Genomic DNA, 12,462 nt, shown 5'->3' with positions numbered 1-12,462 from the left:
GTCGTTCACAGATTAGAATTTTGAATAAGACCTAGCATAATAAAAACCGTCTTTTTAGACGGCTTTTATTATGCTAGGTCTTATTCAAAATTCTAGCTAAAAATAGCAAACGAAGAAATATCGTAACTGGATCTCGAATTTGTTAAAATAATGATGTCGTGTATTTATTTACATAGGTTCATTACGTTGTATTTTTCGCGAACCTTTTTATTAATTAATATAATTATTATTGAAATTGGAAACACCTTACTAAGAAACCTACTTTAATAACAATAATTTATATAATAATACTCGCATTTTAAAATATTTAGTAGTTATTTTTGTCAATAAAATGTGTTTGCCTAAAAAGTTCAAAATAAGCGCGAAAGAAAACTACTGATTACTTATGTATAACATGACAAAATTTTATGGAAATGAAATTTAATTCTTAATCATAGGGCAGGGCGTTACATTTTAAAACAATATAGTTTTTGCTTTGTTACCCATTTTTACCTAGTTTTAATGGTTTAGTTCCTGTTGTAGTTGCTCTTAATGATATTAATTTATCCCTCATGGGAAAGGCAAAAGACTTTTGTAGTTGGTCTTGACTTTGCTTGACAATAACTGTCAATTTTGGTTTTAGTCAAAAAGTTGTCAATCATAAAAACAATATTGGGTGATATTCAACAGCAATAGAATGGAAATTTCTTACTATTTCGAATTAATTATAGCAGAGGGTTTAGATTAGTTTTTTTATGGGGGTAACAGCTTTTTTATATAAAAAAAAATGATTCGTGAAGACGATCCCCAATTTCGAATAACACCTGTCCAACAAATGGCATCGGCATGTTCCGGTGCTCTGATAACCTCGCTCTTTAGTGAGTAATTCTTTTATTTACCCAAAAAATCTAACGACACAAATTTAAGTTAACAACATATACTTAATTTACAATTTCAGTGACACCGTTAGATGTAGTCAAAATAAGATTACAAGCTCAACAGAAAGCACTGCTTTCTAACAAATGTTATTTATATTGTAATGGACTTATGGAACATTTATGTCCTTGTGGTGAAGCAGCATGGATACCACGGCGTGTTCATTTCCACGGAACAATGGTATTTTTTATTGTGACGTTGATACCAATATCTTAATTTATACTTCAAAGATATCATATACAAATGGAAACTTTTTGCATAATCTCAATTACAAAAAAAACCTATTTTCAGTTACATAAAATAATTTATATTGCTTTCTAGGATGCTTTCTACAAAATATCAAAAATAGAAGGTGTTACTGCATTATGGTCTGGCTTGAGTCCTACTCTAGCTTTAGCTCTTCCCTGTACCGTTATCTATTTTGTGTCATATGAACAGCTTAGATACAAAATGAAAACAACATACAATACAATAACTGGAAACAGTAAGTTCTTTTTAAAATCAAGAAATATTTCTATAAAAATACTTCTGTTAATGTAACTAATATATACTTATTCTTTCTAAGACTGTATGAAGATTTGGGAAAGATCTGCATGGAATCAAGAAAAAGACCTTTCTTAAAAAGATCTTATCTATACATGTCTAAGAATTCCTAGATTACTGTTTGGTAGGAATTTAATGAAATTACAGCATATAGTTGTGTTCAATATATATATGATACTAACAGCTACATTTATTTTTAAGTATGGTTAAAAATGGTATGTTACAACAATAATTTTTTCTTGACTTATTAAATTCTTCTTACTTAATTGCTAACTTACTCATTTGAAAGTCTGAAAATCTTACTAGGTTAATTATTAAATAAAAATTAATGAGATAATGATAAATATAACACATTAACTTTCAGTGGGCCAACCAATGTGGATACCACTAATTGCTGGTGCAACTGCTAGAATGACTGCTGTAACACTTGTTAGCCCAGTAGAACTTATTAGGACCAAAATGCAGTCACAGAAATTGACTTATTCAGGTACATATATATAAACTAGGTTTCTTCTGATATTAAAAATTTCAATCCGATTTCAATTTAAGTTTAATTTTTTATATGTTATTACACAGTTTAATTGAAGGTGAATAAGCGGTGCAAGCTACAAGTTATAAGCATACAGATACTAAATAAATTAAACTATGTGTAAAGTATAATAATTCAATTATTTTTTTTAGAAATATCTATAGCTTTACAACAAGTTTTAAAATATGAAGGATTTAAAGGCCTGTTTCGAGGACTTAGCTCAACACTCTTGAGAGATGTGCCATTTTCAGGTATTTGGTTTCAATGTCTATTATGATAATTGTAGTTGTTACCTATTTTAAGCTTATCAAGCTGAGCTGGTGAGTAGTATATACTTCCTAAGAATCGATAAATATTTTTTAAAGCATTAAAAATATTTCATTTTAGGCATTTATTGGACAACATATGAAAAAACTAAGAGAATTTTCGATAAACCTGACTCAGAAAAAAATACATTTCTATTTAATTTTTTCTGTGGTTCAGTTGCTGGAAGTGTAAGTATAATAAGCCTTATAAAATTATAAGAATATTTAAGCCATTAAACACAGAAATATTTAATTTTACTGGCAATTTTAAAAGAATTTTAACAGAAAAATTCCAAATGTTTTGTAATGTAGCTATAATCCCTATACATATATAATTCTATAAAAGAATTCCTCAAGTCATAATAATAGAATCTTGGACCTAACCAAAAGTATTCTGAATATCATGTCCATTTCTATATCTAATCAACTGGTAAACAACAAACTCCCAAGGGAAATTAGAGAATTATCACTAAATAAATTCATAGCCCTCTTTAAAAGTAAAAAAATTATAAAGCTTTTAATAAATGTGACGAATACTTAAACAATCCTAATCCTTGGGATTGATTTTCTCTAGTTCAAACAATTTGTATTAAAAACTTGGCGATTGAAAAGAGACTATTCTTATGTTAACAATAAAACCTTTTCTTTTTTAGATGGCAGCTTTTGTGACTCTACCATTTGATGTAATAAAAACACACCAGCAAATTGAATTAGGTGAAAAAGAAATCTATACCGGTTAGTTAATGGTTAGATTAGCAGTTTAGTGACCAGGATGTTAACATTAAAAATCTTCTAATTCATTGATTTACAGAGTTACTACTTACCTTTTACTGGACTAATATCTCCTTACAAAATTACTATTGCCATTCCTATTTTTTGCTTTTAGATGGAAAAACACGACAACGAGCATCAAACATGAAAGATATAGCCAAGACTATTTATAGGAATCATGGTATCAAAGGTTTATTTACTGGTTTCCTACCTCGTATATTCAAAGTAGCACCAGCATGTGCTATTATGATTGCAACATTTGAATATGGAAAACAATTCTTCCAGAAGTACAACTCCCAGCAATATAAGGAAATGATGCAACGGTAATTACAATCTTTAATATATTAAAAGAATTTGTTGTTAATCTATGTCATAATATATCCATGACTTCATTTAAATTCAGCTTGCAACATGTTTTTTTTTTAATTAATAATTTTTCAGCCACTTCCTAGTTTAATTTTCCTTAATCCATTACAATTTTCCTTAATCCCATTTTTATTTCAGACAAGGTGTAGATCTTACAATTATTAAAAGTGAATAGTCTTCAAAACATGAGTTAAGCTTAGCGCTTATATGGTATTTAGGTATAATTATTTTTATTTTTCATATAGTGTAGCATTTTACAAATATGACTTAGAGGTGTAGTCATGTTTAACATATTTATCCCTGCATTTAAAAAGTACTGCCTTATAGTATGTAGCCAATAGCAGTATTTTTTTAAACCTTAAATTGGTTGATTATGGTACTATTGTACATTGACTTTTTTAAGTCATACATCTGTCAATTTTATATTACCAATATATAAACATGTTATTACAGACATCACAAGGATATAATAATAGTGAGTCAAAGTTCAGGTGGAAAGGAATACTCTTAGCAAATGGACATCAAAAACTTGTAATAACTCATGGCTGTAAAATATTGTTTAAAAATAATATAAAACAAAATATATATGTTTACTATAAGTAGGTGTACAGGAACAAATGTTATGTAGTGATTATGTAATTACATAGATATTGTAATTTGAAAAATAATTTATTGTATTAAAAGTTTTAGTTGCTTTTACAAAAGAATGTAATTTGTATAAGGTTTTAATATATTATATTGTATATTCCAAGCTAAAAATTGCATTAAATTTGTTTCTTTATTGTCTCTGACAGACTATTGGCAGTGTTATTATCATATGTACTAATTATTAAAGATGTACATAGACACTCTTAGTTAAAAATATACCTTAGAAAGTTAAAAAAATAGTTTTATTTTTAGCTCATTGGCAAATGGCAATAACTTGGGAGTTAGTATACATATGTTATTCTTTTTAAACATTGGTGTGTTTAGATTTTGTGACAATGCAAAATACAGATAAAATTTATAACAAAATTTATTATTATTCTTATTAATAACACGTATAATAGCTTTCTAATGTACAATAGGGCCTAAGGGTTCTGCTTTAATATTACCTAGATCTAATCTACTATCTATAGATTCGTCGATTTGGCCCACTATAGCAATATTGTCTCCTCGTATTATATGTAATCCAAGAACAACTTGTGCGATACCAGAAGATGAGGAAAATACTCTTTCATGAGATTCATCCAGAATAACATTTATAGTCTGGTCAAAACCTTTGAGCGTGCCGATAAAATTTCGTCCATCGGCGGTGATTACTGACACTGTTTGGTTTATATAATTTTCAAGTCCTGAAGCCATAATAATAAAGTACGTTTACGTTTTATATTCAAACAATTAATAATCAAATGTTACATCGACTAAGATTTATCGAGATAAGCATTCGGCATAACGCACAGACTAAATTTAGACAAACAGGAACAGCCTACAACAAGACGTGACAGTTGATAATAATGCTATATCAATGTTTGAACGTTTGTCTTTATACGATGACCCATTTCCATCTCTATACATAATATATAGTTACACACTCATATGAAAATGAGCCTCTTATCCTGAATTGCTTTCTTTGCATGGTGGTGTCTGTTTTATTTATGAAATGTCTCTTAATTCAGTGTGCCTCTTGGCAAAGGCCTCCTCCAACAATTTCCACTGTAATCTGTCACTAGCAACCCTTCTCCATTTCGGGCCCGCCGCCAGTTTCAATTCGTCTTCCCATTTCCTGCTTTGTCTCCCTCTGTTCCTTCTCCCATCTCTCTAGGGTACCAGTTTGATATTATGTTGCACCACTTCTTTTGTGTACTGAGCAGCATGTGCCCACTGCCCAGTCCATCTCCACTTCAAACTATCTATTCTAGTAAGTACTTACATGACTATTGTCTTACTTCTTATGACGGTGTTTCTTAACTTGTTTTTTTATACCTATCATACTTCGTTCCATAGCTCTTTGGCATCCAGCATGTTTCTATGATGTTTCGTAAGAGCCCAGCCACACACTCATATAATATGCATAGTAATAATATATAGATATCTGTGGTCGTTGATTCGGACTTCACCTTCGCTAGAAGTAATAGTGTTCTGTGCTTCAGTCTGCACTGCTGACTGCACAATTAATTTTTACGAATATTTGTTGTCCAGAAACAAATTGTTTATTTACAAATTTTTAGTTCTGACCACTTCTTATATCATTCATTGTATGCGACAGCTATATCTGGAGAATACTGGTTTTCTCTAAGATTTAAGGTAATGAAATAGGGAGGAAAGTATGTCAAAGTTACAAGTGTATACATTTAAAACAGTACTACTAATAATGTAAAATTTTAAAAAAATATTTCAGATACCAGAAACAGAAAAAGGTATATACGCCTATTAGTAGCAATGTCAAATCCTATAGTCCAATACATCTTAGTACGTACCGACTTATTACGGGACATGGCATGGTCAGTAGGCTCCGTTGTAGCACAAGCATGTCATGCATCAACAGCTGCTTTGCATCTTTTTAAAGATGATGAGTACACTAAAAAATACTTATCAGATTTAGATAACATGCACAAAGTAGTTCTGGAAGTAAGTTCCATATAACATATTTCTCTTCAATGCTATTATGTTAAAATAAAAATTTTGAACTATTATGTGGGCAACATTGAATAGATGTTATTAGATTACTGTCATATTTGTATTATTTAACTTTAATATACTATTCTAACTTATCTTGGTAATTTCTTGATACTTTTCATAAGAAAAATTTATTATATACTATCTACATCTTAGTATTTACAGATTATGAATTTATTTGCCTTCAATAACCAGATTGTTTATTCAGGTCCCTAATGGAGAAGCACTTAATCAGAAAGCAGAAGAGCTCAGTGAAAATTCAATTGACCATAAACTGTGGATTGAACATCCAGAAAACATACCCACTTGTTTAGCTTTGAAACCATATCCCAAAGAAGAAGTAAAAAAATATGTTGGAAAATTAAAATTGTACAGAACCACTGTAATATGCTAAGGCTTTATTGTTAATAATATAACCTAAACAAGTAGATTTTTTACTGCTGGATTATTTTCTTTTATATGTTTTAAACACTAACATTAGAAGTTTAGTTATTTAATATGATGCTTGATTGTTACTATAGAGTTGGTAGGATCTATGTAGGACAAAACATTACTTATATAATAATGTAAACTTGAAACAAATGAAGTTGTGTCTTCTTTTATTTTGTGGATCATTTTAATACCTACCATTTATCAAATTATATACTGTAATACCATTTGTCATATTGTACTATCACTTCATTAGTATTGGGCAGCTTGTTATTGAATACCTCATAGTAAGTACGCCATCTAAGAACCCTTGGGCCAGTTCATTGTTGCTTGTTATTTTATTCCAATGGTAATTATAGGAAACTATTAGTTCTCACCCAACTCGTAAATATACATATTTAAAAAACTAAATTTATGAAAATATTATCTAAAATTGATGTTAATAATGCCTTTTGTATACTAGTATTTCCTGATCACAAAGAAATGAATTATGTGATTCTTTTAAATACAAACAGTGTGCAATAAAGTTAATTAGTCAATATAATTCACAAGTAAATTTGTATGTTCTAGCTTACCGCTTACTGCACCTAGTGTGATTATTTAGCACTTGCAGATATATCCAAGTTATGTAAGGGCATTAAAAAAATATACTACAATAGCAAGGTCCCTAACTCCCTAGATTGTTGTAGATAGTATATATTATGACAGTAAGTTATGAAGCTGTCTTATGAGTGTATAAGTACAATGTTTCAATCATTATTATCAAATATATACAAACTTATTGTTTTAGGAAAAATAGTAATTCTTGGAAAATTTAATTGTTTTTATACTGAATGAAGCTGAAAACCAGTGGCGGATTAACACATTTGCAGCCAGTAGGCTATTCAAATTTTACCGCCTCTTCTGACCTCTGCATTTTGATAACCTACACGGACAAAAAACGGCGAAAATATTTACTAAAAAGGATTCTTTGTTTTAAAAAAATCATATCTGATAAAATTAGGTACTGATTACAGTCATTCTAAATCTGTCCAGTATATTATCTAAACTAATAACATTTATTCTAAACTAGTTTAGTAAATTTTCGGAGCTTCTAAATAATATAATGTATGAAATCAATAAATACTAACATACAGCAGCATACAAACCTCTAGTAAGCCATATTAAACATCATAGGATTCCAAAAATAACGGCACAGTTTCTAAACAATAATTGTTATACTCATTACCATTATTAAACCATATAACAAAATATACTAAGTATACTTACTAAATTTTGATAAATGGTTGACAAAACAAGATGAATCATTTGTAAATTTACTAAGCCAGTTTGTATTTTTTTGAGTTATATAAGTTAAGTGACATTTGTTGAGGTAAGTAAAGTGAAGTTGCTGTTTTAAGAAAATACATACAATATGTATCTGTTGAGGATGTTTTTTCGAATAAGCATAGAATTTTTTCCATTTACATAATACATTACCTCAACTTAAGGCATTCAGTTATTTTTCAGATAAGTATGACATATGGCATAATATTTTAACTAAAACCTTTTAAGAAAAACGGATCATAAGCACTGTTATAAGACTTAATTGGGTAAGTTACATCGATAAACACTGAATATTGAAAATTTAACAAATTACAAACAAACATAGATGAGAGAATGCTACAGATCAGACACAAATAATAATTAAGAATTGCCAGATTAATAAAAAAGATTATGATCGTACTTTGATTGCCTACTCTATTAAATTAACATAACATTGTGTCTAAACCACAATATTTGTATATTAATTCTACATTTAAAGAGTTTAACCAACCACTTTAATCGCTCCACGATTCGAACCTATCCGCAAACTGACTTAGTCGGATTAAATGACATCCCTGTTTAATAATGCCAAAGTCCCAAATCAGTTTTGACAGGCAACTAGTAAAAATTAATTCTGTAATTCTAAATTTCTCTGCAACTATAAGATATATTATGTTTTAATGTTTTAGTCCGTTCAAGGTAGATAATTTGGAGTTTAGACGTAATCTAATGTGTAGTCTTAGTTTATTGCCCAGTTGAAGTAGGTAAGTTGTATATCTATAAATTCAACTAAGCCATCATATTCCCGTCTTGTCATGGCTATTTTTTGCCAGTCTACTAAGTTTATGAAATGAAAACATAACATTCTTTAACAGTTCGAATATAAATAATGCTGTCTTAACAATTTACGATCAAAGAATTTTGTCCGTATCTAAAGTTTTGCCTGTGACCTGGGTAGTAATGTTTTTAATCATGAAAAAGGCGTTTTATTCATACATGACTCATTCTTAGGAGGTACAGTGGAAGAGCTTGCTTTTTTATTTGTGTCTGTTTTGAAAAATTCAGCATAATAATTTGACTTTTGTTATAAATTACAGTTAATCAATAACGCTAAAAATGGCCTCATCAAATACTTTGCAAAAGGCCATTGATCTTGTCACCAAAGCTACAGAAGAAGATAAAAACAAAAACTATGAAGAGGCATTAAGGCTTTATGAACATGGTGTGGAATATTTCCTCCATGCTGTTAAATATGAAGCTCAAGGTGAAAGGGCTAAAGAGAGCATAAGAGCAAAATGTTTACAATATCTAGACAGAGCTGAAAAACTAAAAGAGTATCTTAAAAAAGACAAGAAGAAAAAGCCTATGAAGGCTGGAGAGTCTAACTCTAAAAGTGATGAGAAAAAAAGTGACAGTGAAAGTGATTCTGATGATCCAGAAAAGAAAAAATTACAAGGAAAATTAGAAGGTGCCATTGTGGTTGAAAAGCCACATGTCAAGTGGAGTGATGTGGCTGGCCTTGAGGGAGCCAAAGAAGCCCTTAAAGAGGCTGTAATCTTACCTATCAAGTTTCCGCACCTATTTACAGGGAAAAGAATACCATGGAAGGGTATTCTTTTGTTTGGTCCTCCTGGAACTGGTAAATCATATCTTGCTAAAGCAGTGGCTACTGAAGCTAATAATTCAACATTTTTTTCAGTCTCTTCATCTGATCTTGTATCTAAATGGCTTGGTGAGTCTGAGAAACTTGTTAAAAATCTCTTTGAACTGGCCAGGCAACATAAACCAAGTATCATCTTTATTGATGAAGTTGATTCATTATGTTCATCAAGATCTGATAATGAATCAGAATCAGCCCGCAGAATCAAAACAGAGTTCCTTGTGCAAATGCAAGGTGTTGGTAATGACATGGATGGCATACTTGTACTTGGTGCTACAAATATACCTTGGGTTCTTGATGCAGCTATAAGGAGGCGATTTGAGAAGCGAATATACATTACATTGCCTGAAGAACATGCCAGACTTGATATGTTCAAACTTCATTTAGGAAACACCCGACACATGCTAACGGAACAAGACATGAAAGTGTTAGCATCTAAAACAGATGGATATTCAGGAGCTGATATAAGTATTGTAGTTAGAGATGCTTTAATGCAACCCGTACGTAAGGTGCAGTCTGCGACACACTTCAAAAAAGTGACTGGACCTAGCCCTACAGATCCCAATATTATTGCTAATGATTTATTAACACCATGTTCCCCTGGCGACCCTGGGGCTATGGAAATGACTTGGATGGATGTGCCAGGTGACAAATTAGCTGAGCCACCAGTTTCTATGTCTGATATGTTACGTTCCTTAGCAACATCCAAACCAACTGTAAATGATGAAGATATGATCAAGTTGAAGAAATTCATGGAAGACTTTGGTCAGGAAGGTTAATATTAATTGTAATAAATCTTATGAAGCACCGAGCTTATATTTTCGTAGCATGCAACTTGCTTTCATAAGTTTCTTTGCAATGCTAATTACTTGGGATAAATGGCCTAACCATAGGATTGCTTAATTAAATACATCTTTAGAGATTTTTATATAGCCTGTTATTCTATACTGCAAAAAATGAAAGCAGGAGAATTACTCATACAAATAGAGTTTGCATTAGAAATAAATTTATATATTAATATTATAATTTGAGGTATTCATTTTATTGGAAATTATAAGACATATTTTTGTAAATTAAATCTAAAACCATTATGCTTAATTAGAATTCACTAAAGTTTTTAATTTATATAAAAAAACTGGTGCAAATTTTCTTCAAGTTGTATATTTTTTATGGATTATACATTTCATAAGCAATCTTTTACAAAGGAGTAATTACCTTTGCTAGCTTGGTATTTATGTAAACGACAATTGATTCTATAAAGAAATTTGCTTCAAAGTTATGACTTTGAAGTTATGCTGCATAATATTTCAAGATTGTACTAAGCTTAAGGCTTAGTACAATCTTAAAATACAAGTAGATCCATCATTAGTTAGTAAGTTTCAAGAAAAAAACAATTTAAAATGTAGGATGTATGTACTAATTTATATATTAAAGGAATTCTACTATTATGTTCAAGTATGTAGTTGTATCAACAATATATAATTAAAATTGTGATTTTATTAAGGATGATCTTATGTTTCAATTGGGAGACCAATGGAATTATGAGAGATTTCATGGAGGATAATTTTATTTTTATAAGTGAGTAATAATAAAATAAGAGCATCTTATAGGTGTGTATCAGTTATTAAATTTAATAAAGTTATATTCAATGATAACACAATAGTACATTTGTTATAAAGGTATCTTGATTAAAATCAAAATGATGAGGTTAATATTATGCTGTAATTGTATATAATTTAATGTATTTCTTAATTTTTTCTCAAGTGTATCTTAACATAGAGGTAATTTCCTTTTTTTTTATGAAAATATGATAATAAATATTTGATTTTAAAGGTTTTAATGGAGTTTAAATCTCATAATAAGGGTCAATAATTCAGCAATTACAACAATGATTGTGTGTGTTTTATCTCTATATCCTCTTGATTATTTTTAATGAAAAAAATAATGCTCCCTTGTGTCAATACTTGGATAGGAAGTAAAACTTTGGGAAAATACGAATTATTTATGAAAGTTTATATCATGCTAAAGGTTCTGTGAAATTGAATCGATTTCTCCTAGATCAGCTTCCTCTATTATTCCTCTTCCTCTATTATTCCTCTTCCTCTAGATTCGCCCTTGATTTGAGAACTGGCAGTAAATGATAAATTAGAATCATTTAATTTAATGTATATTTCTTTTTTTTTTGACGCTCATAAGTGTACATTATGTTACCTATATGAATAAATGATTTTTGTTTGTTTGTCTACGCTTTGCTGAATACGCGTGATCGACCATGGTGGCGGCGATGCTATCCGCGTTGGGAAGTGCGAGTTAGCGACCGATATAGATAACCGTTGCACTTATGACGTCCGACAAATAAACTATAAAGGGTTTTCAATATATTAACCAATTCCAATCCAATTCATTTTTATTTTCTATGTTTACAGAAAATAGAAATGAATTTGATAATATATTTACAGAATATCAAAAGTATCTTGTAATTTAGCAGGGTTTTCTTGTTATAGTCCGCGCCACGACTCATTGCCGACGGGAACCCTGGAACTAAATTAGACATCTCCGCCCAGTGTTGCCAACTTAGTGGATATTCCACTAGATCTGGTGGTTTAGTTTGTTTCATTCAGTGATAGTGAAATTCAAGACACATCTGATAGCGATCCTGATATTATGGAACTAAATCACGATCACCATACTTATTATAAAAAAATCTGGTAATGAATTAAACATTGATGAAAAGTCCATAATTTTTTTTTATAAATCTTAATTTTTATCTATGCCTTATTTATGTTATGTTGGGGTAAAATTCGTCTAGCACTAGTAACATCTTAGTACACCACACTAGCGCCGCGTCCATCGGCAATGAGTGGTGGCGCGGACTCTATTTAAATATAAGCTGAGTTTGGCATATTAATGACACACAAATGTTCTTGGTAGGTTATAAAAATAAAATTCATAATACAAACTTTAGTAGATTTTCTTACAAA

General features: G+C 30.1%; 4 protein-coding genes and 1 long non-coding RNA gene across 7 annotated transcripts; 3 read left to right on the top strand and 2 right to left on the bottom strand.

Annotated features, from left to right (window-relative positions):
* The first annotated feature begins 599 nt into the window (after positions 1 to 599).
* LOC111001149 (solute carrier family 25 member 40) lies at positions 600 to 4,315 on the top strand. 3 transcript variants are annotated; one of them, XM_022270875.2, is made up of 10 exons: positions 600 to 857; positions 938 to 1,095; positions 1,237 to 1,399; positions 1,823 to 1,945; positions 2,140 to 2,238; positions 2,375 to 2,481; positions 2,946 to 3,027; positions 3,179 to 3,386; positions 3,568 to 3,647; positions 3,883 to 4,315. In XM_022270875.2, the coding sequence occupies exons 1-9, from the start codon at positions 767 to 769 to the stop codon at positions 3,602 to 3,604; spliced, it is 1,068 nt and encodes a 355-aa protein (XP_022126567.2). In that variant the 5' UTR covers positions 600 to 766; the 3' UTR covers positions 3,605 to 3,647; positions 3,883 to 4,315. The 3 variants fall into 3 exon arrangements, with proteins under 3 accessions (XP_022126567.2, XP_022126568.2, XP_022126566.2); XM_022270876.2 differs by lacking the exon at positions 3,568 to 3,647 and having other exon boundaries at positions 2,946 to 3,006; XM_022270874.2 differs by lacking the exon at positions 3,568 to 3,647 and having other exon boundaries at positions 602 to 857.
* A 111-nt stretch (positions 4,316 to 4,426) lies between these two features.
* LOC111001152 (U6 snRNA-associated Sm-like protein LSm8) lies at positions 4,427 to 5,393 on the bottom strand. The gene has a single exon (XM_022270879.2). It carries the CDS (start codon positions 4,771 to 4,773, stop codon positions 4,483 to 4,485), a length of 291 nt encoding a protein of 96 aa, XP_022126571.1. The 5' UTR covers positions 4,774 to 5,393; the 3' UTR covers positions 4,427 to 4,482.
* A 167-nt stretch (positions 5,394 to 5,560) lies between these two features.
* Positions 5,561 to 6,524, top strand: LOC111001151 (putative peptidyl-tRNA hydrolase PTRHD1). The gene is made up of 3 exons (XM_022270877.2): positions 5,561 to 5,715; positions 5,810 to 6,039; positions 6,296 to 6,524. The coding sequence occupies exons 2-3, from the start codon at positions 5,851 to 5,853 to the stop codon at positions 6,479 to 6,481; spliced, it is 375 nt and encodes a 124-aa protein (XP_022126569.2). The 5' UTR covers positions 5,561 to 5,715; positions 5,810 to 5,850; the 3' UTR covers positions 6,482 to 6,524.
* Positions 6,525 to 6,673: 149 nt separating this feature from the next.
* LOC123690004 lies at positions 6,674 to 8,142 on the bottom strand. Its single transcript, XR_006750848.1, has 2 exons — positions 7,786 to 8,142; positions 6,674 to 7,717 (listed from the first exon to the last, which is right to left on the bottom strand). It is a non-coding gene; the product is annotated as an uncharacterized LOC123690004 (long non-coding RNA).
* A 265-nt stretch (positions 8,143 to 8,407) lies between these two features.
* LOC111001147 (vacuolar protein sorting-associated protein 4) lies at positions 8,408 to 11,285 on the top strand. The gene is made up of 2 exons (XM_022270872.2): positions 8,408 to 8,585; positions 8,919 to 11,285. The coding sequence occupies exon 2, from the start codon at positions 8,938 to 8,940 to the stop codon at positions 10,258 to 10,260; it is 1,323 nt and encodes a 440-aa protein (XP_022126564.1). The 5' UTR covers positions 8,408 to 8,585; positions 8,919 to 8,937; the 3' UTR covers positions 10,261 to 11,285.
* Positions 11,286 to 12,462: the final 1,177 nt, after the last annotated feature.

The sequence above is a fragment of the Pieris rapae genome, chromosome 19, assembly GCF_905147795.1.
Source record: "Pieris rapae chromosome 19, ilPieRapa1.1, whole genome shotgun sequence".
In the NCBI taxonomy this organism is placed as follows: Eukaryota; Metazoa; Arthropoda; class Insecta; order Lepidoptera; family Pieridae; genus Pieris; species Pieris rapae.
This window is presented reverse-complemented; position numbering and strand designations above follow the sequence as displayed.